Here is a 27898-nt window from a genome sequence, read left to right on the forward strand (position 1 = left end):
AATTATTAGGAAATTATAGCACCAGTGTTTCTGGTGGCACAATGCGCCACATAGTTCTGCTACATGCTACATCCATCTTGATTTCCAAACATCACACACAGCTCTACTACATCCATCCTGATGCTCAGACATTACACACACAGCTCTACTACATCCATCCTGATTCCCACACATTACACACACACAGCTCTACTACATCCATCGTGATTCCTACACATTACACACACAGCTCTACTACATCCATCCTGATTGCCACACTTTACACACATAGCTCTACACATTCATCCTAATTCCCATACATCACATACGCAGCTCTGCTACATCCTGATTCCTTCAGCTCATCCAGCAGAGATGACAATGAGCACAGCAGACTCCTGGATACAGTGATCAGCCCCTGTGATCCCTGACTCCACCCCCACAGATGATCACATCATTGTGACGTGATCATAGGTCCTTGTAGCTGCTGTCCAGCTCTGTCGGTGGCTCTTTGTATTGGTGCTTATCCAGTATACAGTACTTTCTACCAAACTCCAGAATAGCTCCTTCCACAGCAGCACTGGTCTCGTGAAAGTGACGTCACCGCAGGTCCTTCAGCCCCCCAGATTTCTGTGGTGGCAGTAGGTAGGTGTTTCCTGTCAGGACCGCTAAGTTGTGTCTAAGATAATAACAGCTTAGTTTTATTCTAATTTAGTTATTTTTGTCCTCCCCTTCCAAGAGCCCTAACTTTGTTCTTTTTCTGTCGGCCAGTCTCTGTTTTATATATGCTGTAGTACCCGCGATGACGTCATCATTATAAGAGCAGGGGCGAAGCACCTGCACATATACTCACGGACAAGTGGTCGCTAGTAGTTTGAAGGCACATCTTGTGCACCCAAACAAAGAAATCTACATCAGTTATGAGCTGGAGTAGATTTTTGGTATAATATACCCCTAATTCTACAGTAAATTATATTTAAATCAGAGCACCCACACCGTCTTTCCATAGGACATTCCCACTAAAAAAGAAAAATAGGTTTGAGCAGCATAAATTTTAAAGAGTTCAATTTTTTTTGCTCCAAAATAGGCAATTATTTATGTCACTTCTAGCATGGTATATTCCCTATAGTATTTTTCACCTTAGTATAAATGTAATATTCATATACAAATATACCATGCTTAAAAAGAATATCTAAATCAGGTGTGTTATGTATTGCTTTTTGCCCTGTAGAAACTAGAAGGTAACTCATTAAATGATTCCACCACTAGGTTTCACAATCTCATAGCTGAACAATCTGATACTATTTGTCACTGTAGGGTTCGAAGAAATAACTTAAAATATAACTTTTATTAAATATTGCATTAAAAAAGGAACTTGATATACAAGTCTCCGGGAGACACACAAGAAAACATAAAAGAATTATTCCCCAGTAGGTATTCCCAGAGATATTGTATGATGGGAGATACCGTATTTACGGGAAAGTAAGTAGCTTTAGTTTAGAGAGGGTATGTACTATGGCTTAGAAAATGATCAAAAGCTAACCTCCAATATATACAGTATAGCTATAGCCATTTGAGTGAGGGGTCAACCAGACTAGTACATAAAACTGATCTCAGAACTGCATCACCTTTTCCTTCCCAAAGCGAATACAGGAGGAGTTTAGTCAGGTGATTGCGTTCCAAGAGTGAGAAAATGTCACAGAAATTTCCTTGGTCTGATTTTTGACTAGGATAAGTAAAAATTCCCTTCCTGGTGTAATCTCTTGTTGAGACCAAGCGAAAATTTCAGCTGGAAGGAATCCTATCCTCTCAGAAGTAAGGTGCACAGGATGTAAAAGAAATCCCTATATTGTGCCCAATCTGATAGGAATTGAAAAGCACTTTGTGTGGATTTCTTACAGAAAAGAGGACAATATCAATAGTCCATCATTGACAAAAGACAGCCATAAATTGCATATAGAGGACTTAGGACGTTGCTCTCAAACAATTTACGCGGTTCAACGCGTTTCTGCTGCAATTATCGCAGTGTCATCAGGAACCTATTTCCATAGCAAAACGTCAGAAAAATAGTAGAGAGATCCTCAACTGCTAAACAGTAGCACAAACTAAGCTGTAGCTGACAAGAATATAAAGGAGAGATAAATGATGCTATCACCCAGAAGAATTAAAGATTCCCCAGAGATTCCCCCTTAAAATAATAAAGACCAGAATGGTAGCAGCACCAGCCCTTGTGGTAGGCTGGCGGCTAATAAAAGTTATATTTTAAGTTATTTCTTCGAACCCTACAGTGACAAATTTAAATTGGCCATCTGGTGTTCGTTCTGCTTCAGTGATTTTGTAACAATCTGATACTAAAAGGGTTTTTTTTAGACATTTTTTAGCCAGGAGCATTTTGCAGTTGGTTCACTATGCTAAATCTTTACCTGGTCTTGTGAAATTCCACATTAAACTGCAGTTCTATGCTAGAACAATTGCTGCATTATCAGCTTTTCTGTATTATCAGATGCCATATTAAAGAAGAATATATATTGTACATTGTTGTGATAACTTCCAATTTCTTTCATGCAGGAGTTGTATTCAGTAATGGGGAGCGTTGGAAACAGCTCCGTCGGTTCTCACTCACTACTCTAAGGAATTTTGGCATGGGGAAGAGAAGCATTGAGGAAAGAATCCAGGAAGAAGCTCAGTGTTTGGTGGAAGCAATCAGAGAATTTAAACGTATAATTTCCTTTGTAATCATTGTTATCTGACAAACAGAAACAAGATCTTAGCAATAACATCTCATATTGGTTATAAGTAGAGATGAGCGAACGTACTCGTCCGAGCTTGATACTCGTTCGAGTATTAGGGTGTTCGAGATGCTCGTTACTCGTAACGAGTACCACGCGATGTTCGGGTTACTTTCATTTTCTTCCCTGAGAAATTTGCACGCTTTTCTGGCCAATAGAAAGACAGGGAAGGCATTACAACTTCCCCCTGCAACGTTCAAGCCCTATACCACCCCCCTGCAGTGAGTGGCTGGCGAGATTAGGTGTCACCCGAGTATTAAAATCTGCCCCTCCCGCGGCTCGCCACAGATGCATTCTGACATTAGTTCAGGGAAAGTGGTATCTTGGTGGAGCTGCTATAGGGAGAGTGTTAGGAGTATTTTAGGTTTCAAGAACCCCAACGGTCCTTCTTAAGGCCATAGAAATCACAGATCGCACCTATGTGCGATCTGCGATTGCTGTTCTCTGCTCTATATGCACTCAATGGGGCCGGCGGCAGCAGCGCCGACCCCATTGAGAACATATAGAAGACAAATCATTCTTCTCTGCCACAGCTGTAACAGCTGTGGCAGAGAAGAACGATGTTTGCCCATTGAATTCAATGGAGCCAGCAATACAGCAGGTTCCACTGAAAGCAATGGGCTGCCGGCGTGCGCGGGGATGAATTGTCGGGAAGGGCTTAAATATATAAGCCCTTCCCTGCAATTCATCCAGAAATGTGTTACAATAAAAATATATACCGGCGTATAAGGCGACGGGGCGTATAAGACGACCCCCCAACTGTCACCTTATACGCCGTCAATACAGTGGAGCAAAGAATAAAAATCATTACTCACTTCTTCTGACGTTCTGCGGTGCTGCTGCAGGCTGTCGCTCCCTCCTGGTTCCCGGCAGAGCATTGCTTTCTCTACGAAGGGCTTTAAATCCCCGCCTCCAGAAACACACGTGCCTTCAGCCAATCACAGCCAATGACAATGATGTCATTGAATGGCTGTGATTGGCTGTGTTTCTGGAGGCGGGGATTTCAAGCCCTGCGTCCAGAAACCAATGCTCTGCCGGGAACCAGGAGGGAGCGACAGCCTGCAGGAGCGGCGCAGAACGTCAGAAGAAGTGAGTAATGATTTTTATTCTTTGCTCCACTGTATTGCCGGCGTATAAGGTGACAGTTGGGGGGTCGTCTTATACGCCCCGTCGCCTTATACGCCGGTATATATTTTTATTGTAACACATTTCTGGATGAATTGCAGGGAAGGGCTTATATATTTAACCCCTTCCCGACAATTCATCCTGCGATCGCCGGCAGCCCATTGCTTTCAGTGGAACCTGCTGTATTGCTGGCTCCATTGAATTCAATGGGAAAACATCGTTCTTCTCTGCCACAGCTGTTACAGCTATGGCAGAGGAGAACGATCTTTACGCTGACATTGCGGGGGGGGGGGGGGGCACTCTTGCCGCTATTGTGGCTTAATAGTGGGACCTGTGAACTTGAGATGCAGCCCAACATGTAGCCCCTCGCCTGCCCTATCAGTTGCTGTGTCGTTCCCATCACTTTCTTGAATTGCCCAGATTTTCACAAACGAAAACCTTAGCGAGCATCGGCGATATACAAAAATGCTCGGGTCGCCCATTGACTTCAATGGGGTTCGTTACTCGAAACGAACCCTCGAGCATTGCGAAAATTTCGTCCCGAGTAACGAGCACCCGAGCATTTTGGTGCTCGCTCATCTCTAGTTATAAGTAAAATAGCACCACCAGATGTATGCAGCTACGTCACAATTACCTCAGTGCTTCTAAGTATTAAATGCACATATGGAGCTGTCACGAACATTAGCGTTGAGCAAATTGAACCAGTAGAACCCAGCTTCATATCAAACTTGAACACAAACCCATACCAAGCTTTTAGCAAGGTTCTACCTGAAGTGATGTTTCTACAGGGTTGTATGTCACTGATAGCTCATTTATTGCTGCACTGAATTTGTATGACTTAGCGTGGGGTCACACTAGCGTGTTTTCGCACGTACATAGATGCGTACATAGGTGAGCACCTATGTACGAGCAAAAAGACACGTGTATGCAGCTGCGTGCTTGCTGTCAATGGAGCTGCGGCTGCTGCCGGCGGCCCCATTGAAAACAATGCTCTGCCGGCACCCCTGCATTCTTTTTCAGGGAAGGGCTTTACATATAAGCCCTTCCCTGAAAAAGAAATATTTTAGTGCAAAAAAACCCCCGTACCTCTCTGTTGCTGCCTTGACCCCCGCAGGCAAGAAGGACAGCTGCGATAGAGAATCCTGCTGCCGGCATTGAATTTCAGGTAAGTCCTTCCCTGAAAATCCCAAAAAAATAGTGTTGAAAATAAAAAAAAGCATACTCACCTCCCTTCAGCTGCCGGGGCCCAGCGGTGACTTCTGGCGCTGTCCCCGGCTCTGTAGTTCTCAGCTATCAGCAGCCGGGGATTTAAAATCCCCGCCTGCTGGTAGCTCTGATTGTGATTGGCTGCGCGCTTCAGCCAATCACAATCAGAGCTACCAGCAGGCGGGGATTTTAAATCCCCGGCTGCTGATAGCTGAGAACTATAGGGTCGGGGACAGCAGAAGAAGTCGCCGCTAAGCCCCGGCAGCCGTCAGTGGCTTTTCAGGGAAGGGCTTCATAAGCCTCTCCCTCAAAAGCCATTTAAAATAGTGTACAAAAAAAATAAATACTCACCCGCCGGGACTCAGCGGCGGCTTCTGCTGCTGTTCCCGACTCTGTAGCTCTGAGCTATCAGCAGCCAGGGATTAAAAATTGAGCGCTTCAGCCAATCACAATCAGAGCTACCAGCAGGTGGGGATTTTTAATCCCCGGATGCTGATAGCTCAGAACTACAGAGCCGGGGACAGCGGCAGAAGTCGCGGCTGAGCCCAAGCAGCTGAAGGGGGGTGAGTATGCTTTTTTTTACACTACTTTTCTTGGATTTTCAGGGAAGGGCTTATGTTTTAAGCCCTTCCCTGAAATCCAATGATGGGGATGCCGCAGCAGGATTCTCTACCGCAGCTCTCATGTGTGACAGCTGCGGCTGAGAATTGAAGAATTCCTCTGCTGCATCTGCCACAGATGTGGTAGATATGTTCTTCATGCCCGCGGGTGTCACAGCAGCGGCGGAGATGTAAGGGTTTTTTTTTTTTTTATACTAAAATGTTTCTTTTCCAGAGAAGGGCTTATATGTAAAGCCCTTCCCTGAAAAAGAATGCAGGGGTGCCAGTAAACCATTGTTTTCAACAGAGCTGCCGGCAGCAGCCTCGGTTTCATTGAAAGCAATGCGTGCATTCCCAATGGTGCACGCATGTCCTATCTTTGCAGGCACGCACCTGCAAAGTACGGACATGTGAACACACCATAGGGAATGCATTGTTGTAAATACAAGCGTGTTTTTGTGTGTGCATATGCCAAACAAAGACACGCTCGTGTGACCCCACCCTTATTGAGCTCATTAGTCTCTTCTCAACTAATTGTCTATTCCAACAAAATGTTGAAGTTGCATGTTCACTTTAGTGAAGGTAATAATTACAAGTACCGAGTCAATATAGATGTTCTCTGTGATGTTAAATACTCTTGTATATATAAACATATATATATATATATATATATGAAGTGATACCTTTATAGATGTTCACTGAAGCCCATACATGTGTAAGATAAGTTCTATATCTCATTAAGTTAATTTTCACCAACAGAAAAGCCCGTAAATCCTAGGAATATTCTGGCCCAGGCCGTCTCCAATGTTATCTGCTCTGTCGTTTTTGGGAAGCGGTTTGAATATGAAGACTTGAAATTTCTGAAACTCCTTAATCTGTTTAATGAGACTTTTGTGCTGATGAGCTCAACCTGGGGCCAGGTACAGTACAGTACTGATTGTTTAAAAAAATCTGTAAAAATAAAATATCTGTAGGTATCCATGTTTCAGATATGTAGAATATTGTAGCTTTTCTCCACAAAGAATGTAAGTCCCAAGTGTGTAACGTCTATCCTTGTGGAGAGCACCTCAACATTGTAGGGGAGTATAATGGGTCATGCAGAAAAGCTGTGCAAAAGAGTTATTGAATAACCTCCACAGTGCCACCTCTTGGGAGGTACTATATGAGTCTATATATGATCTTTAATAGTCCTTGGGAAATGACTAAGGGTGTAAGCTAAAACAGAGTACCCATGTATAGAGAATGTAAATGATCTATCCAGTGCACCTTTAGGTAACTACTACTCTTTAAGTCCATGTCCACCCCCCTGTATAGAGCCTTGAAACATGATGTGGGTTATCAGCCAAACTCACATAGAGCAAGTACACCAAAACTCCTCTGCGCAATGTACTTCATTGTGAGGGAGAACTATTTTGTATGCTTTTTCCCAGGGAGCATTGCTCTAAAATAACCCCTGGGAAAAAAAGTCTGCAAAATAGTTCAGCAAGGAGAATGCACTGAGAGTCTATCAATTTTTTGCAAAGTACACTTCAGTATTTAGAATGAATGAATGAAAACAAAGTTGCATGCAAATAATTAAAGGGGTTTTATGACATCCGTTACTTTTTACGTTAAGACCAGGAGGGAATTTAACAACGAGATGGTACCATTCAAGAAGGAGATTGGACAACTGCATATAATCACTGCAGGTTTATTGTGGCAGGAGATATACCAAGTGATATTTTGTCTCAATTTATGAGCCTTTCTTAAGTTATGTGTTGAGCCGAAATGTTTCTGGGTGGATATGATAATATGGTGCTGTCCAGTTTCCTTCTTTTATGGAGTTATTAATGGATGGATGGATGAGAGCGTATCCTCTGTGGACGGATTGTTGCATTCACTAAAACGTGGGACAAGTTTGCTCTCCTAAAGACATCCTTTCTTCAAATTAAATATTTAGATTATATGTGTTCTGTGTTGTTTGTATTAATTCATTACAACATTTACAACAATTTTTAAAATATAATATACTGATCTTAAAAATACTGAAGATATACAGTAGGTCCCAACAACTCAACCAACCACCTCAAAACCCAAGGGAGAGAGATGGGGCAAAGGGAGGGACAAAAACATGACAATTTAATGAATAGCTTCATAATTTAAAGATATATTCCCATCTCAGACATTTATGGAATATCCCCAGAATTTGCCATAAAAGTCAGATAAATGCGGGTTCTAGAGGTGAGTCCTGTACCTATCTCTTGTTGTCACCCACACCACTCTCAGCCCGGTCGTATAAGGTGACCAGGGATGATCTGGATTACAGAAACAGCTGACAGAGCTATGTTTTTTGCACAACTCCTTGGCTATTTCAATCTTCTTGACCACCCAGACACCTGGTATGGATCAGTATTTCCATGTATAGCTGAGATGGGGAGATCCCTTTAAAGGGGTTGTCCCGCGGCAGCAAGTGGGTCTATACACTTCTGTATGGCCATATTAATGCACTTTGTAATGTACATTGTGCATTAATTATGAGCCATACAGAAGTTATAAGAAGTTTTTCACTTACCTGCTCCGTTGCTAGCGTCCTCGTTTCCATGGAGCCCGTCTAATTTTCGGCGTCTAATGGCCAAATTAGACGCGCTTGCGCAGTCCGGGTCTTCTTCCTTTCTCAATGGGGCCGCTCGTGCAGGATGCCGGCTCCGTGTAGCTCCGCCCCGTCACGTGCCGATTCCAGCCAATCAGGAGGCTGGAATCGGCAATGGACCGCACAGAAGCCCTGCGGTCCACCGAGGGTGAAGATCCCGGCGGCCATCTTCAGCAGGTAAGTAAGAAGTCACCGGAGCGCGGGGATTCAGGTAAGCGCTGTGCGGTGTTCTTTTTTAACCCCTGCATCGGGTTTGTCTTGCGCCAAATGGGGGGGGGGGGGGGGGTTTGAAAAAAAAAAAAAATGTTTTGGCGCGGGACAACCCCTTTAAGTAAATAGTTTGGCCTATAGGCGTAGTAATGCTACTGAGGAGCTTGTGAGTCTATAAGAATTAACTGAGCCTTCATAGTTATATATTTGTTTAATTAATGTTATGGAATCTGTGTCACACAGGTTCAGGTGAGAAGATGACCACTTTCTAATAATAAAAAGCCTTGCCAAAACCCATACATATTGCCTAAAAACAAACAAGAGTTCAAAAGGATTGAAAAACTACATTTACTGTAAAAAAAAAAAAAAAACAGTAAAACTTTGAAGTCAATGCCTGCTAAAACTTCTGACCAATAGGTCTTTATCCTGGGACAGGTCCAGGTCATATGCAATAGAGCAGCATCAGGAATGTTGCACCTTGGGCAGCATGAGGTATGACTCTGCACAATTTTGTGTAGAAAGTAGACAGAATAGAAAGGGCTCTGTATCAGCATAAGCTGAACCATCTGATGACCGGAACATGAAGACGATGATTAAGTGGAATGTAAAATATTTGTCTACAGAGAAAACCCCCAGATGGTGTTCCCATTGTTTTCTTCTTTTGAACATAATTTTTGAAAAAGCACGAAAGTTTAGTAATTCATACAGCGCCTGTGTTCTTCCTCCAAATATAGCTCTCAATAATGAATACATGCTGTCTTTAGCTACAGGAACTAATTCCTAAAATTATGGACTATGTGCCTGGACCACACCACAGGATCAATCGCATCATTAAGAGAATGGTGAAATTTGTATCAGAAAGAGTCCAGATGAATAAAGCAACGATAGACCCAACGTCTCCCAGAGATTATATTGATTGTTTCATCACTAAAATGCAAAAGGTAACTATTATCCCCTTCTTTTTTAACTGATCAACTTTTAAGGAGCTTGACATTCCAGGACTATGCTGAAGATCAGTGATTAGTGTATGGTGGATAGATTAACTAATGAGCAATTCTAGCAGTAAAAAATTATCATTTAGGGCTCTAACCCACTTGCATTTTTTAACGCAATTGTCAATGGGACTTTCTACTGTTAAAAACGCATTGCAAGTTGGTGCTTTGCGATTTTTGTGCGATGCTTTTTTAACATTAGAAAGTCCCATTGACAATTGCGTTAAAAAAAAATGCAGCGAAATCGCAGAGCTAAAAAGAAGGCAAGTGGGTAGGAGCCCTTAGGCCTCATGCCCACAGTCAGGGTGGACTCCGCTAGCTGAATATCGCAGCAGAGTCAGCCACGGCGCCCACCAAAACCCCAATACTCACCTTCCGGATCCGCTACGCTATTCCCGTCCCTCGAGCCGGCAGTGCGGGATGACACGGATGACGGGAGATGGTGACGCGTGATCACGTGATACATCCACTGTGCTCACAGCAGAGGTATCGCGTGATAGTCGGCTTCACAATGGAAGCTGACCACGTGTTTTTCCGTGGCAATTAAAACATGCTGTGGTTTCTATTATGCCGCTTAATTCCAGGGGGGAATTTCACAGTGTGAACATTGAAAGGCAGCGAGCTATTAGGTTGAATAGAACCTAATACCTGCGACATAACGCCACGGATTTCCGACGCGTACAACGCAGCAAAAATTTGTCTGTGGGCGTTAGGCCTTAGGACCATCAAGAGTGAAGTTGTCACATCTAGATAAACTCTATTTCATATGATTTATTAGGACATTTATCATCCCATGGATGGGCCATTTTATGAGCCACAGTAGAGCGCCAATGCAAAGAGCAACTCCCACATTGGTGAACTGTAGAGGAAATGAGCAGCTTGATGAAGGTTTCTTTAGGTAAAACAGATGCTAATAGGAGGGGTTAGAAAAACCAGACTGGCACCTACAGTTTGATTGTCCAAAAAAATGCAAGCTGATAATGGGGGATTCCTTTTCATTTACCACTTACCTCCCATCACTCTAGAACTCTATCCATTGCTTTATGTGTATCCACGAAGAAATTATTATATTGCACAATTGTTAAAATACTTATTCAGGTTATTACAAGCGTGTGAATGCCTAACAAGTGTAAGTTTTAATTTTTATGTAACATACGCGCAAGAAAAAATATTTTATAGTAAGTTATTGTGTTTTTTGTAAATTGTTTTGCACAGGGCTGACTACACAGAGGTTCCCTAGCCTTAAACCCCATTATTGGGAAACCTGGTGACCCTATTAAAGGATGAAGTTGCCTTTGATCATGTCTTGGTCACATATGATTGCAATTATAAACAGCTGGAATCAGAGGTTCCTCCAATTTCAGCCGTACGGTTAATTGCGGCTATTACCTCCGGGTGTCAGCTCTAATAAATAGCTGACACCCGCACTCTATGAAGGGAGATAGCGGGACGTAAAAACACTATGGGGCCGTCACTAAGGGGTTAATGAACACTGTAAACAAGCTTATTAGCGCCAACATATTCCGCAGCGCTTGCATAGACAGGCGGAATACAGAAAGAAAAAAAACACAAAAATTACAGAACCATGGTTACATAGTAATCAGTTTATGGAAACAATAGGGGTGAGGGTCCTGCTCCAATGATCTTACATACTACAAGTAATGGGGGGATACAGAAAGTAAAGGGCTAAAGATGTTTACGGTATGGCAAGGTGGAGAGTGAGGGATTCTATACACATAGGTAGGCAATGGCCAGACATTTGGCCGTGTGACGGCAGAATCGGTATGGCTGCAGAAGCGGTTTATGATGGCTAGCAGGGATTGCAGTCAGTAGGTCAGGGAGCATGTTATCAGGCGGAGTACAGAGGGGTTTGTTTAGGGTATGCGGTATGCCTCCCTGAAGAGGTGCGTTTTCAGAGCATGCCTGAAGTTCTGCGAGTCCTGGATTGCCCAGGTAGCGTTTGGTAGTGCGTTACAATAACACCATTAAAAGGTTTGGCACGGTGTTAGCCTGTAGAGCAATATGTGATTGTTCTCAGTGAGGGAAACCAAGTAATCTTGTAGATATAATACCTTTTAATGGCTAACAAAAATACATGATGTTACAACAAGCTTTTGGGGATAATTCACCCCCAACAGGCTAATGAAGGAAACTAGTTTGGATGGCACATAATTATAACATACAGATGCAGAGGGGAGGGGGATACACCCCTCTTGATCTAAATAAATGTTCACACACAGAAATTTTGCGGTCCAATATTACACTTACCCGATAGAATGTAGCCTAAGGTTAATTCACCATAAACAACTTAAATAAATGTATGCAGAGGCAAACTAAGTAACTGCTAATATTGCTATTAAATCACTGTTCATAATTCGATAAAAGTAATGTTGCAGTTTTAAAGCACCCATGGCTGATCTGCAAAATCTTTACGGTCAAAAGCCCATGATGGCACTTCTGCAACCTGGGATCACAATATGTGAGAACACACAGGTAAGGAGTCTGCCTTAGGAAAGAGACTTCCTAAGCTGGGAAGTAGGAAGCTGACCCACCGCCTCTACTACGAGCTTCCAAGGTAATACCCTCTTCTCCTTCAGAAGTAGTCCACCCTCTCTTTTAGGGTTCCTCCCTTATACTGAGAAGAGGCCATCAATAGTTTACAATTGGACAACCCTTTTAATAACATCACAGTACAGGAACTATACAAACAGGGATGCCACAATGGACAGATAATACAGACTATGATATCATAGTACAGGAAAAAGACACACAGAAAAGTCATTGTGTACAGCATAGAAAAAAGAAAAATGTCCGTGCTCATAAGGGGTTAAATACTGTGAATTCTAAAGTTGATCATTTTTCCAGTGTGAACACAGAATTGTGACAGGTTTTTTTTTATATTACATTGTAGGACAATGAAAACCCTACTTCTGAATTCAACATAAGAAACCTAGTACTGACCGTCCTGAACTTGTTTTTTGCTGGAACAGAGACAGTCAGCACCACATTACGACATGGATTCCTTATCCTTATAAAATACCCTGAGATACAAGGTATTTTATGTAGACTCAATGTACAAGAGCCTGTATTGTGCAGCTAGCACAGTGGTAAGACTGACCAGTTCATGTGACCAATGATTGCCATAACTCTTCTCAGACTAGAAATGTGTTCTTTTCTATTGTACATTTTATAATACCTACACTACCGTTCAAAAGTTTGGGGTCACATTGAAATGTCCTTATTTTTGAAGGAAAAGCACTGTACTTTTCAATGAAGATAACTTTAAACTAGTCCTAACTTTAAACAAATGCACTCTATACATTGCTAATGTGGTAAATGACTATTCTAGCTGCAAATGCCTGGTTTTTTGTGCAATATCTACAAAGGTGAATAGAGGCCCATTTCCAGCAACTATCACTCCAGTGTTCTAATGGTACAATGTGTTTGCTCATTGGCTCAGAAGGCTAATTGATGATTGGAAAACCCTTGTGCAATCATGTTCACACATCTGAAAACAGTCTAGCTCGTTACAGAAGCTACAAAACTGACCTTCCTGTGAGCAGATTGAGTTTCTGGAGCATCACATTTGTGGGGTCAATTAAACGCTCAAAATGGCCAGAAAAAGAGAACTTTCATCTGAAACTCGACAGTCTATTCTTGTTCTTAGAAATGAAGGCTATTCCATGCGAGAAATTGCTAAGAAATTGAAGATTTCCTACAACGGTGTGTACTACTCCCTTCAGAGGACAGCACAAACAGGCTCTAACCAGAGTAGAAAAAGAAGTGGGAGGCCGCATTGCACAACTAAGCAAGAAGATAAGCACATTAGAGTCTCTAGTTTGAGAAACAGACGCCTCACAGGTACCCAACTGGCATCTTCATTAAATAGTACCCGCAAAACACCAGTGTCAACATCTACAGTGAAGAGGCGGCTGCGGGATTTTGGGCTTCAGGGCAGAGTGGCAAAGAAAAAGCCATATCTGAGACTGGCCAATAAAAGAAAAAGATTAAGATGGGCAAAAGAACACAGACATTGGACAGAGGAAGACTGGAAAAAAGTGTTGTGGACGGATGAATCCAAGTTTGAGGTGTTTAGATCACAAAGAAGAACGTTTGTGAGACGCAGAACAAATGAAAAGATGCTGGAAGAATGCCTGACGCCATCTGTTAAGCATGGTGGAGGCAATGTGATGGTCTGGGGTTGCTTTGGTGCTGGTAAGGTGGGAGATTTGTACAGGGTAAAAGGGGTTCTAAATAAGGAAGGCTATCACTCCATTTTGCAACGCCATGCCATACCCAGTGGACAGCGCTTGATTGGAACCAATTTCATCCTACAACAGGACAATGACCCTAAACACACCTCCAAATTGTGCAAGAACTATTTACAGCAGAAGCAGGCAGCTGGTATTCTATCGGTAATGGAGTGGCCAGCGCAGTCACCAGATCTGAACCCCATTGAGCTGTTGTGGGAGCAGCTTGACCGTATGGTACGCCAGAAGTGCCCATCCAACCAATCCAACTTGTGGGAGATGCTTCTAGAAACGTGGGGTGCAATTTCACAAGCTTACCTCAACAAATTAACAGCTAGAATGTCAAAGGTGTGCAATGCTGTAATTGCTGCAAAAGGAGGATTCTTTGACGAAAGCAAAGTTTGATGTAAAAACAATGTTATTTCAAATACAAATCATTATTTCTAACCTTGTCAATGTCTTGACTCTATTTTCTATTCATTTCACAACGCATGGTGGTGAATAAGTGTGACTTTTCATGGAAAACACAAAATTGTTTGGGTGACCCCAAACTTTTGAACGGTAGTGTATATACATAGTAACATAGTATGCTAGGCTGAAGAATTCAAATGTTCATACATTTCAGCCCGTTTCCACCCCCCATGTTGATCCAACCACCCCAATGAGGAAGAAGATACTTTACCCCACCCTGGGGAAAAAATTCCTTCCTGACTCCATTATGTCAGTCAGAACAACACTTTTTAGAGAAGGTTCCCTTCTGACTTTATGTCAGGGAATTGGAAGATCCCTTATGAACAACCCATTCTGACTATTCAATGTCTATTTCCTGTAATATCACAGTGTTTTAAAAAGATGCCTAGTCCCCTCTTAAACTCCTCTATCGACTTTGCCATCACCACGTCCTCAGGAAGAGAGTTCTATTGTCTCACTGCTCTTACAGTAAAGAACCCCCTTCTGTGTTGGTGATGAAATCTTTATTCTTCCAAACATAGAAGATTCCCTCTTGTTATTGTCGCAGCCTTGGGTATAAACAGAGCATGGGAGAGATCCATATATTATCTCTTAATATATTTATACAAAGTTATTTGGTCGCCCCTTAAAGGTCTTTTATCTAGAGTAAATAATACCATTTTTGATAACCTCTCTGGGTATTCTAATCCTTCCATTCCATTTCTTAATTTAGTTGCCCTTATTTGAGCCCCTTCAAGCACTGCAATGTCTTTACTGAATACTGGTGTCCAGAATTGTATAAAGTATTCCATGTGAGGTCTAACAATTGCCTTATATAGTGGAAAAATAATGTTCTCGTCCCTCACCCCTTTACCTCTTTTAATGCACCCCAAGACTTTATTTGCTTTTGCAGCAGCTGACTGGCAGTGATTGCTTGAGTTAAGTTTACAGTCAACTTGTACCCCCAGGTCACTTTTCCTTAGCACTACCCCATTTAGTGTATATTGGTGACATTTGTTTCTCTTGCCTATGGGCATAACCTTACATTTATCAATACTGAACTTCATACAAACCTCAAATATGTTGTGTTGAGTGAAGCTACTACAACTCATGCATGTAGCTGATGATGACCTTTGTGTTTGTTCTAGAAAAGTTACATAAGGAGATAGAATCTGTGATTGGCCACAATCGAAGTCCAAACATTGAGGATCGAAGCAAGATGCCCTATATGGATGCAGTTATTCATGAGATACAGAGGTTCAGTGATGTTATCCCATTGAATGTCCCCCATACTGTCATCAAAGACACCACATTTAGAGGATTCACCATACCAAAGGCAAGTGAGGAGCAAACTGCTTGCAAAAAACAAACAGGCTTTTCCAGAATTTAATATTGAATGCTGGTTCTTTAGCTCAGCACATTCAAGTGAACAGAGCTCAATAGAACTCATCTGCAATACCAGTTCTAAGGACCTAAGGATGTCACTGTGTCATGTTTTAGGTTAGAATGGTTCTTTTTTTTACCCAAGTCCAGCAAAAAGAACACTTGCCTGAATGAGGTTTATCAAAAAGCCCTTTATTGTTTTAAAGTCCAAGTATGTGCATTCTGTTACCCAGCTGCTGCAAAAAGAAGACCTCTCTAAAAGAAGTACCAGTGAACCGTATCCCTAGATTCCAAACCAGAAGGCTTTGAATGGGTCGGAAACCAGTGACCTCACTTGGCCAAAGCTTAGTGAGAACCCATCTGTGCTCCACAATCTCCACAGTGAAAAACACCCACCAGAGCTCAACACTCCATGATCAGCTGCCCCAGATGGAGGAACTTGAAACCCTTACACATCATCTAGATCACTGAGTGAAAGACAAGCACTCTCCAAATGGAGAAAAATCTTTAACCTTCCACACCAGAATGACCTGAAAAGGTCAAGGATCAATAGCCTCTCATCGCCAAAGCTTAGAGATTTTTTTTGTGACACAGCATTTGCTTAGGCTGTTGCCTACCCCTCAGCCAAAATGCAAAGCCTAGGTCCAGCTCTCCCAAAAGGAGAAGCTCAGTTATAGGGGGTAGGGAATCTGATAGCCACTCAAAGGGAAAAAATCTTCATACTAAAGCTTTGTCTAAAATTAAAGGAAAGTGCACTCAAAACACTTAAAACTATTTTCAAGGACCCGACAGATCATTTCATACCTTGGGCCTTCCAATTACCAAACCTAATGGCATTGATCAGGTTTGTTGTATTGCATTCACCCAGGTGGAAAACCTCTTTTGTATGCTGCACCTATCCATTCATCACTATGTCTGCCACCCGTATTGTGGGGGTAACTAAAAGCCACAAACTCAGTCTTTTGAGAAAAGGGGCTGAATATGACCAGTCAGTCATGGCATTGTGTGCAAAGTGTCTGTCCAATCAAACAATTGCTTTAACCCCTTAGTGACGGAGCTTTTTTGCTTTTTTCCATTTTTGTTTTTTCCTACTCCCTTTTAAAAAATCGTAGCTCCTTTATTTATCCATCGACGTCGCTGTATGAGGGCTTGTTTTTTTGCGGGACGAGTTGTATTTTTCAATGGCACTATTTATTGTACCATATAATTTACTGAAAAACTTTTTAAAAATTCTTAGCGGAGAGAAATGGAAAAAAAAAACCACATTCCACCATCTTTCGGTGCATCCTGTTTCTACAGCACACAAATTGCAACAAAAACGACCTGATATTTTTATTCTATGGGTCAGTACGATTGCTACGATACCAAACTTGTATAGTATTTTTTTTGCTGTAGTACTTAATTTTTTTTTTAAGATATTAAATTTTTTTCAATTATTTTCTGCGGTCATTTTGTGCGCGCAATACTTTTTTTATTTTTTCGTCGACGTAGTTGAGCAAGGGCTCATTTTTTGCGGGATGTCCTGAAGTTTCTAAAAGTATCAATTTGGGATACATACGACTTTTTGATCGCTTTTTATTGCGTTTTTTCTGGGAGACAGGGTAACTAAAAAAGTGTATTTCTGGCGTTCTTTATTTTTTTTTTTCAGACGACGTTCACCGTGTGGGAAAAAATAATGCACTACTTTGATAGATCGGACTTTAACGGACGCGGCGATATCAAATACTTATCTTTATTTTATGATTTTGATTTTTTAATAATGGATATGGCAAAAGGGGGGTGATTTAAACTTTTATAACTTTTTTTTTTTAACAAAATAAAAAACTTTATTGATTATTTTTTTTACATTACTTTGAAGTCCCCCTGTGATGCTTTGATCGCTCCTGCAGTATGACGTAATGCTATAGCATTACGTCATACTGCTTTTTTACAGGCAGTCTTTCAAGCCACCCTGTGTGGATGGCTTGATAGGCAGTCTGCTAAGGCAGCCCTGGGGCCATTCATTAGGCCCCCGGCTGCCATGACACCTGCACGGATCCCCCGATCTCACCGCGGGGGGGCCGTGCGGGACCCCCGAACAGCGTTCGGGGGATTTAAATGCCGCTGTCAGAATTGACAGCGGCATGTAAAGGGTTAATAGCCGCGATCGGCCGAGCGCAGCTATTGCCCGGGTGTAATAAACATCTGATGCCCGCGCTGTATGGAGGGAGATAGCGCCGCTACCTCCCTCCATACACGTCCTGCAACAGCAGGACGTAGTTTTACGATAGGGCTGTCACTAAGGGGTTAATCTTAATATCTGCTCTTTAATATTCATTAGGTAGCTCACCAATGTCTGGCCCAGTTAGACTACATCATTTAGCAGTTTCCTCTACATGAACATAGCTGATTGGCTTGTCATCTAACATCTAATTTAGTATTGAATAATAATAAACCTGATTGGTAAAAGCTCCAGTCTTCAGACTCATTCAGTCGTAATTTTTTAACCATACACCTTCAATAACTACCATCAAAGTCCACTTGACATGTACTAAGAGAGATGATTTAATTCATCAAGGTGCCCTTACACCTTCAATAACTGCTGTTCGGCCAATAGCTATTTTTCTTAACCCTCGCATACTCCTGAGTGCCTCCTTCGGCCAAGTGTTCATGCATTTTCATCGGCATAGAGGAGTAAGCTGCTGCCAGATACTTTAGATGATGGCTTATCTCCAGAGTGAACAAAAGGATCAGGCATTGTATTTAATCCACTCAATCTTTCTTTTCTCTGACATCATCTGCCAAGAGAGAGACAGGACGACCCTATGCACTTACAATACTTGTCCGGTCCCACCAAAATTGGTGGATTTGGGGGCCTTAACTCAAATGGGAATGTAATATAATATATCATGAATAATTGCAAAAACAGTTGGGTGTTCTTTAACCCATTATGGAACAAGCACTGTAAATTTATGGCAGTTGATTCTGGGCTTTAAAAATACTCTGTGGGATTAAAGCTCCTGCAATGTCACAAGCGCAGGTGCATCTGGAGGACAAGGCAGAAGCGGTTTTGAGCACTATGTAGTGAAGTCTGGGTGCCCTCTGCCAGAGCATAACTGCAGGGCTCTAGCAGATCCAGATAAGTTCTCCTATTGTCTACTGTTACAGCAGGAGGTTATTTTTCCCTGTAACTGGGGCTCCTATGGATGCTCCAATTAGAGTGGAAAAATGTGAGATTAAAAAAAAAAGACAATGTGAATATGCCCCCATAGATCTTATATGACATCATGGGAAACCTGGATGTTTAAAAAAAATAGTTACAGAAATAAGTTAAAAAACATTTCTGAATAAAGTAAGAAAATATATCTAAAAAAGAAAAAAAAACCCACTGACAACACAAACCTAAATCATAGCCACATGTGTCCTGTAATCTAAAACTATAGAAAATAGGCAAAATGTTTTAAACAAAATGAGTAACCCATTACTGTACGGTATTTTAGCGTAAATATACTAATTTTAAAAATAAACAACTACAAATTAAAAAAAATATGTATATCTTTTTACCTCTAATAAAACTAAAAAATGGGAAACAAATAGAGATGAGCGAACCTACTCGTTTCGAGTAATTACCCGATCGAGCACTGCGATTTTTGAGTACTTCAGTACTCGGGTGCAAAGATTCGGAGGGCTCCGGGGGGCGTGGGGAGGCGTGACGGAGCAGGGGTAGCAGCAGGGAACAGGGGGGAGCCCTCTCTCTCTCCTTTTCCCCCCCACTCCCCGCTGCAACCCCCCACTCACCCACGGGGCCCCCCGAATCTTTTCGCCCGAGTACGGAAGTACTCGAAAATCGCGGTACTCGGGTGAAAAAGGGGCGTGGCCGAGTAGGCTCGCTCATCTCTAGAAACAAAATCTGTGAGAAATGATTAGTTGTATATCTCACGGAAAAAAAGCAGCAAAAATATTTTTGGTAGCTGAAAAAAAATATTGTGCCATAAAACCACCACATGGGTAACATCTAGAGATGAGCGAGCACCAAAATGCTCGGGCGCTCGTTACTCGAGTCGAACTTCCCGCGATGCTCGAGGGTTTGTTTCAAGTAACGAACCCTATTCAAGTCAATGGGCGACCCGAGCATTTTTGTATGGGACCTATGCTCCGCTAAGGTTTTCATTTGTGAAAATCTGGGAAATTCAAGAAAGTGATGGGAACGACACAGAAACTGATAGGGCAGGCGAGGGGCTACATGTTGGGCTGCATCTCAAGTTCCCAGGTCCCACTATTAAGCCACAATAGCGGCAAGAGTGCCCCCCCCCCCCAACAATTTTTACTTCTGAAAAACCCTCATTAGCAAGGCATACCTTAGCTAAGCACAACACTACCTCCAACAAAGCACAATCACTGCCTGCATGACACTCCACTGCCACTTCTCCTGGGTAACATGCTGCCCAACCGCCCATTTCAGTAATAGTAGCAGTCAAGACAGGCCCCAGTAACAATTTCAAAGCAGCAGTATAGGGGGAGCACAGTATTAGTTCCATTGCAGTAGTAGTAGCAGTCTAGACAGGCCCCAGTAACATATCACTAGCAGCAGTATAGGGGGAGCACAGTAGTAGTTCCATTTGAGTAGTAGTAGCAGTCTGGACAGGCCCTAGTAACATATCACTAGCAGCATTATAGGGGGAGCACAGTATTAGTTCAATTTCAGTAGTAATAGCAGTATAGACAGGAGCCAGTAACATATCACTAGCAGCAGTATAGGGGGAGCACAGTCTTAGTTCCATTTCAGTAATAGTAGCAGTCAAGACAGGCCCTAGTAATTATTCCGAAGCAGCAGTATAGGGGGAGCAGAGTATTAGTTCCATTGCAGTAGTAGTAACAGTCAAGACAGGCCACAGTAACATTCCCGTTGCAGCAGTTTAGGGAGATAACAGTCTCTTTCACATTTCAGTAGTTACAGTATAGACAAGGCCCCAGTTACATTTATGTAGCAAAAGTGTAGGCCAACCCCACACACCTTGCTGTACCATGAGTGCAGGCGAAGCCCATAAAAATTACTAGGATTACACAGTAGGCGAGGGCCCAAAAAAATTGGTGTACCAAAATTGCCCATGCCCAACCAAGAGGACAGGTGAAACCCATTAATCGCTTTGGTTACTGTGGCTTAATTTGTAACTAGGCCTGGAGGCAGCTCAGTTAAAATAAATATTGGTTCAAGTGCAAGTTTCAACGCTTTAATGAGAATTGAAAGCAGGAGCAGGAGGAGGAGGATGAATATAATACACAGATTGATGAAGCTAAAAGGTCCCCGTTTTTTATGGTGATAGAGAACAATGCTTCCATCCGCGGGTGCAGCCTACGTATTGTTTAGGTACCGCTGCTGTCCGCTGGTGGAGAAGAGAAGTCTGGGAAAATCCAGGCTTTGTTCATCTTTATGAGTGTAAGCCTGTCGGCACTGTCAGTTGACAGGCGGGTACGCTTATCCGTGATGATTCCCCCAGCCGCACTAAACATCCTCTCTGAGAAGACGCTAGCTGCAGGGCAAGCAAGCACCTCCAGGGCATACAGCGCGAGTTCAGGCCACGTGTCCAGCTTCGACACCCAGTAGTTGTACGGAGCAGAGGCGTCACGGAGGATGGTCGTGCGATCGGCTACGTACTCCCTCACCATCGTTTTACAGTGCTCCCGCCGACTCAGCCTTGACTGGGGAGCGGTGACACAGCTTTGCTGGGGAGCCATAAAGCAAAGGCCTTGGAGAGTGTTCCCCTGCCTGCGCTGTACATGCTGCCTGATCTCAGCGCCTCCCCTGCTACCTGGCCCTAGGAACTGCGCCTTCTGCCACTAGCGCTTTCGGATGGGAATTTTACCATCAGTTTGTCCACCAGGGTCCTGTGGTATAGCATGACTCTCGAACCCCTTTCCTCTTCGGGAATGAGAGTGGAAAGGTTCTCCTTATACCGTGGGTCGAGCAGTGTGTACACCCAGTAATCCGTATTGGCCAGAATGCGTATAACGCGAGGGTCACGAGAAAGGCATCCTAACATGAAGTCAGCCATGTGTGCCAGGGTACCTGTACGCAACACATGGCTGTCCTCACTAGGAAGATCACTTTCAGCATCCTCCTCCTCCTCAGGCCATACATGCTGAAAGGATGACAGGCAAGCAGCATGGGTACCCTCAGCATTGGGCCCGGCTATCTCTTCCCCCTTCTCCTCCTCAGGCTCCTCCCCCTCCCCCTCCTCTTCCTACTCCTCAACACGCTGAGATATAGACATGAGGGTGCTCTGACTATCCAGTGACATACTGTCTTCCCCCGCCTCCGTTTCCGAGCGCAAAGCGTCTGCCTTTATGCTTTGCAGGGAACTTCTCAAGAGGCATAGCAGAGGAATGGCGACGCTAATGATTGCAGCATCGCCGCTCACCATCTGAGTAGACTCCTCAAAGTTTCCAAGGACCTGGCAGATGTCTGCCAACCAGGCCCACTCTTCTGTAAAGAATTGAGTAGGCTGACTCCCACTACGCTGCCCATGTTGAAGTTGGTATTCCACTATAGCTCTACGCTGCTCATAGAGCCTGGCCAACATGTGGAGCGTAGAGTTCCACCGTGTGGGCACGTTGCACAGCAGTTGGTGCACTGGCAGATTAAACCGATGTTGCAGGGTCCGCAGGATGGCAGCGTCCGTGTTGGACTTACGGAAATGTGCGCTGAGCCGGCACACCTTTCCGAGCAGGTCTGACAAGTGTGAGTAGCTTTTCAAAAACCGCTGAACCACCAAATTAAAGACGTGGGCCAGGCATGGCACGTGCGTGAGGCTGCAGAGCCGCCACCAGGTTACAGCCGTTGTCACACACGACCATGCCCGGTTGGAGGCTCAGCAGCGAAAGCCAGCAGTCGGTCTGCTCTGTCAGACCCTGCAGCAGTTCGTGGGCCGTATGCCTCTTCTCTCCTAAGCTGAGTAGTTTCAGCACGGCCTGCTGACGCTTGCCCACCGCTGTGCTGCCACGCCACGCGAGACTGACTGCTGGTGACGTGCTGCTGCTGACACATCTTGATTGCGAGACAGAGGTTGTGTAGGAGGAAGAGGAGGAGGAGGGTGGTTTAGTGGAGGAAGCAGACACCGCCGTAGATACCAGCACCGAGCTGGGGCCCGCAATTCTGGGGGTGGGTAGGACGTGAGCGGTCCCAGGCTCTGACTCGGACCCAGCCTCCACTAAATTCACCCAATGTGCCGTCAGGGAGATATAGTGGCCCTGTCCGCCTGTGCTTGTCCACGTGTCCGCTGTTAAGTCGACCTTACCAGTAACCGCTTTGGTGAGGGCACGTACAATGAATGTTGTGGGAGACGTGGTCGTGCAGGGCTGGGACGGCACATCGGGAAAAGTAGTGGCGACTGGGAACCGAGTAGCGCGGGGCCGCCGCCACCATCATCTTTTTGAAAGCCTCCGTTTCCACAAGCCTCTACGGCAGCATCTCCAGGCTGATCAATTTGGCTATGTGCACGTTTAACGCTTGAGCGTGCGGGTGCGTGGCTGCGTACTTGCGCTCAAACAGTTGCGCTAGCGACGGCTGGACGCTGCGCTGAGAGACATTGCTGGATGGGGCCGAGGACAGCGGAGGTGAGGGTGTAGGTGTAGGCCGGGAGACGGTCGTGCCTGTGTCCTGAGAGGGGGGTTGGATCTCAGTGGCAGGTTGGGGCACAGGGGGAGAGGCAGTGGTGCAAACCGGAGGCGGTGAACGGGCATCGTCCCACCTTGTGGGGTGCTTGGCCATCATATGCCTGCGCATGCTGGCGGTGGTGAGGCTGGTGGTGGTGGCTCCCCGGCTGATCTTGGCGCGACAAACCTTGCACACCACAGTTCGTTGGTCGTCTGCACTCTCGGCCTCTGCAGGGTGGCATGGCGCGAGGGGGCGCTTTGAGAAACAGTTGGTGGATTATTCGGTCTGGCCCTGCCTCTACCCCTGGCCACCGCACTGCCTCTTCCAACCTGCCCTGCTGCTGCATTTGCCTCCCCCTCTGAAGACCTGTCCTCAGTAGGCTTTGAAAACCAGGTGGGGTCAGTCACCTTATCGTCCAGCTGCTCTTCCTCCGAATCCTCTGTGTGCTCCTCCCTCCGACTTACTGCCCTCACTACTACCTCACTGATAGCCAACTGTGTCTCATCGTCATCGTCCTCCTCACCCACTGAAAGCTCTTGAGACAGTTGCCGGAAGTCCCCAGTCTCCTCACCCGGATCCCGGGAATTTTCCAAAGGTTGGACAGCGGTCACGAGAAACTCCTCAGGTGAAAGAGGATCCATTTTTTCGCACTCAAGGCCGGGACCCGAGAACAGTTCCTGGGAGCCTGCCTGCTCTTCTGAATGTGTCATTTGCTGGGAGGGAGGAGGCTGGGAGAAGGGAGGAGCAGCAGCGAGAGGATTCAGGGATGCAGCAGTGGACGGCGTAGAAGACTGGGTGGTGACGGTGGATAGTTTGCTGGATGCACTTTCTGCCATCCACGACAGGACCTGCTCACACTGCTCATTTTCTAATAAAGGTCTACCGCGTGGACCCATTAATTGTGAGATGAATCTGGGGACAACAGAAACGTGCCTCTCTCCTAATCCCGCAGCAGTTGGCTGCGATACACCTGGATCAGGAGCTCGGCCTGTGCCCACACCCTGACTTGGGCCTCCGCGTCCTCGCCCCGTCCACGTCCTCTAGGCCTACCTCTACCCCTCAGCATGGTGTATTACGAGTAGAGCAGAAACAGCATGCTGTAGATAAATGTGCCGCTTATTGGCCTGTGGTTGGAGGTTGACTTCGCTTACGGAACGCACAGCAGAGCCAGGAAACAATTATGCGCAAGCCTGTAGTCAGACCTAGGTGCGTATGACTGAGCTACTGGACTTCACAGGGCAGAACCAGTCAAGTGGCCAAAGGCCAGTGGTAGGCCTTAAGTATTTTGCTTCAGTTTTTAAAAATGGTGAGGTGAAAAACCAGACAGACACCGTATGCAGCATATATATGTATACTCTTTCCCCCTTGCGGGCTGACGGCGATCATGTAACGGACACAGCAGAGCCAGGAAACAATTATGCGCAAGGCTGTAGTCAGACCTAGGTGTGTATGACTGAGCTACTGGAATTCACAGGGCAGAAGCAGTCAAGTGGCCAAAGGCCAGTGGTAGGCCTTAAAGGGGTTGTCCCACGGCGAATAAAATTTTTATTTTTTTTTTACAATCCCTGTGTTAGTTTAAAAAAAAAAAACCGCTTACCTGCATCCCCGTTTGGGCAGCTTCTTCTTTTCTTCTTTTAAAGATGGCCACCGGTCCTTTCCCAAGGATGCACTGTGGTTTTCTCCCATGGTGCACCGCGGGTGTTCTCCCATGGTGCACCGTGGATTTTCTTCTCCTGTTCTGCGTTCCACTGCCGATACAGCCACCTCATTGGCTGATCGGCAACACGTGACGGAGGCAGAGCTACGATGACACGGAGAAGAGGGAGGAGCCAGCACGCAGCTCGTGAGCCCGGAGGGAGACAAAAGAAGAATCCTGCGGTGCGCAAGCGCGACTGTTCGTGCGACTAAGAAGCAGCTTTAGTCGGCGCCATGGAGACGGGGACGCCAGCAACGGAGGAGATAAGTGTATAACTTCTGTATGGCTCATATTTAATGCACAATGTATATTACAAAGTGCATTAATATGGCCATACAGAAGTGCTTAACCCCACTTGCTTTCACGGGACAACTCCTTTAAGTATTTTGCTTCAATTTTTTAAAATGGTGAGGTGAAAAACCAGACAGACACCGTATGCAGCGTATATATGTATACTCTTTCCCTCTGGCAAGATGACGGCGATCATGTAACGAACACAGCAGAGCCAGGAAACAATTATGCGCAAGCCTGTAGTCAGATCTAGGTGTGTATGACTGAGCTACTGGAATTCACAGGGCAGAACCAGTCACGTGGCCAAAGGCCAGTGGTAGGCCTTAAGTATTTTGCTTCAATTTTTAAAATGGTAAGGTGAAAAACCAGACAGACACCGTATGCAGCATATATATGTATACTCTTTCCCTCTGGCGGGATGACGGCGATCTTGTAACGGACACAGCAGAGCCAGGAAACAATTATGCGCAAGCTTGCTGTAATGCTTAGCTGGGTAATAATGAGCGACTACTACCCCCAGCAGACACGCGGTAAACTGTACACGGTCACAGGCTTAGCTGGGTAATAATCAGCGACTACTACCCCCAGCACACACGCAGTAAACTGAAGACGGTCACAGGCAGCCCAAATATAGTATTTTTTTTCCAATTTTTGGGAAAAAGCCCACTGCCTATATAGTCTGTATATGGATTTCCCTGTTGGAGGATGACTGTGGTTATTGAAAGCACAGTGCAGCCAGAAAAAATTATGCGCAAGGCTGGGTATTAATGAGCGACTACTACCCCCAGCAGACACGCAGTAAACTGTAGACGGTCACAGGCTTAGCTGGGTAATAATGAGCGACTACTACCCCCAGCACACACGCAGTAAACTGAAGACGGTCACAGGCAGCCCAAATATAGTATTTTTTTTTTCAATTTTTGGGAAAAAGCCCACTGCCTATATAGCCTGTATATGGTTTTACCTGTTGGAGGATGACTGTGATTATTGAAAGCACAGTGCAGCCAGAAAAAATTATGCGCAAGGCTGCAGTAACACCTAGCTGGGTAATAGTGAGCGACTACTACCCCCAGCAGACACACAGTAAACTGAACACGGTCACAGGCAGCCCAAAGATTTTTTTTTCCCAATTTTTTTGAAAAAGCCCACTGCCTATATAGCCCGTATATTTCTTTCCCTGTACCACTGTCCCTGTCTCAGCAGTACTGCCCCTATACTCAGTAAAATGACTGCAGACTGAGGACGCGATGGTCTGCACGCCCGATATACAAAAAAAAAAAAATGTGCAAAACTGCTAAGAGCAGCCTCAACAATACTGCACACGGTCAGATGTGGCCCTAAGAAGGACCGTTGGGGTTCTTGAAGACGAAGATAACAGCCTAACACTCTCCCTATAGCAGCTACAGCAGGACGGCACTTTCCCTAATGTCTCTCAGCGTGCATCTGTGGCGAGCCGCGGCCGGCCCCAGTTTATATACTCGGGTGTCACCTGATCTCCCCAGCCACTCACTGCAGGGGGGGTGGGATAGGGCTGGAATTTCACAGGAGAAAGTTGTAATGCCTTCCCTGTGTTTCTATTGGCCAGAAAAGGGCGCAAACTTTTCTGGGAAGAAAATGGAAGTGACTGGAACACCGCGTGGTGCTCGTCTCGAGTAACGAGCATCTCGAGTACCCTAATGCTGAACGAGCATCAAGCTCGGACGAGTACGCTCGCTCATCCCTAGTAATATCCCTTAAAGTCTCTGTTCCTTTTGAACCAAAACACCCTGGCCCTGTTGCAGGATATGCAACAATTTATTGTTTTGTACATCTGATTTGGCTATGGGCTTACCAGCCTGGCAAAGATTAATTATTATTTTCCAGTCAAATATCTCTTAAAGCAAATAAAGTGAAGTCTGATTTAGAAAACTAACATTCAAATTGTCTATTTAGGCACTCTGAGTTAATAGAAAGAAGTCTCCCCCCAGACAGGAACTAGAACGTGCATGTTACTGTTGGACTTGACGTGCCTATGCATTACATGGACAGTTTTGTCTACAGTGATGATTCTTTTTGGATTATCACTGATAAAATCTAATAATTTATGTGATTGATTTGTTTCTCCTCTTATTCTGGGATATAGGGCACTGATGTTTATCCTCTGCTGTGTACTGTTTTGCGAGACCCCAGCCAGTTCAACACCCCAGAACAGTTTAACCCTGGACACTTTCTTGACGAGACTGGAAGCTTCAAGAAAAATGATGCATTTATGCCATTCTCCACAGGTAAAAAACAAATGAGAAGAGCTGCCTGGCTTATAAAGCCCATTTTCAGAGTTCGGCTCCTTTTACACAGCCACAGGCGCTTTCATGTGCGCCCATCGGTGCGGTAAAAACGTGTGAATGGACGCACAAATCTAACGTTTGTGCACCCGTTCAGGCGGCACAGGCCCAGGCACATATACACCGAGGCCATAATGCCATTGCCTCCCCTGCCCTCCCCAGCTTCTTTTTCCTTCCCTCCAGATGTTTGCAATAGGAGTGGGAGGAAAAGGGGCAGAGCTAAGCAACCGCCCCCTCCCTGCCCCTTGTCCCCAGCCAGCAGGGAGGGCCAGAACTGGGTGGAGCTTAGCTCCACCGTGCCCCTCTCCCTCCCATTGCAAACAGCCGGAGGGGAGGAGAGAGGAGGAG

General features: G+C 44.8%; 1 protein-coding gene across 1 annotated transcript in view; it reads left to right on the forward strand.

Moving 5' to 3' along the window:
• The window catches only part of LOC136573694 (cytochrome P450 2G1-like), a 57740-nt gene that overhangs the window by 21098 nt on the left and 8744 nt on the right, over positions 1-27898 (forward strand). Inside the window, exons 3-8 of the mRNA XM_066574956.1 lie at positions 2545-2694; positions 6455-6615; positions 9299-9475; positions 12438-12579; positions 15375-15562; positions 27352-27493. Of these exons, the coding sequence (XP_066431053.1) occupies positions 2545-2694; positions 6455-6615; positions 9299-9475; positions 12438-12579; positions 15375-15562; positions 27352-27493 (960 nt within the window). The remainder of the gene's footprint in view (positions 1-2544; positions 2695-6454; positions 6616-9298; positions 9476-12437; positions 12580-15374; positions 15563-27351; positions 27494-27898) is intronic.

Source organism: Eleutherodactylus coqui, chromosome 7 (assembly GCF_035609145.1).
Source record: "Eleutherodactylus coqui strain aEleCoq1 chromosome 7, aEleCoq1.hap1, whole genome shotgun sequence".
NCBI classification, from domain to species: domain Eukaryota; kingdom Metazoa; phylum Chordata; class Amphibia; order Anura; family Eleutherodactylidae; genus Eleutherodactylus; species Eleutherodactylus coqui.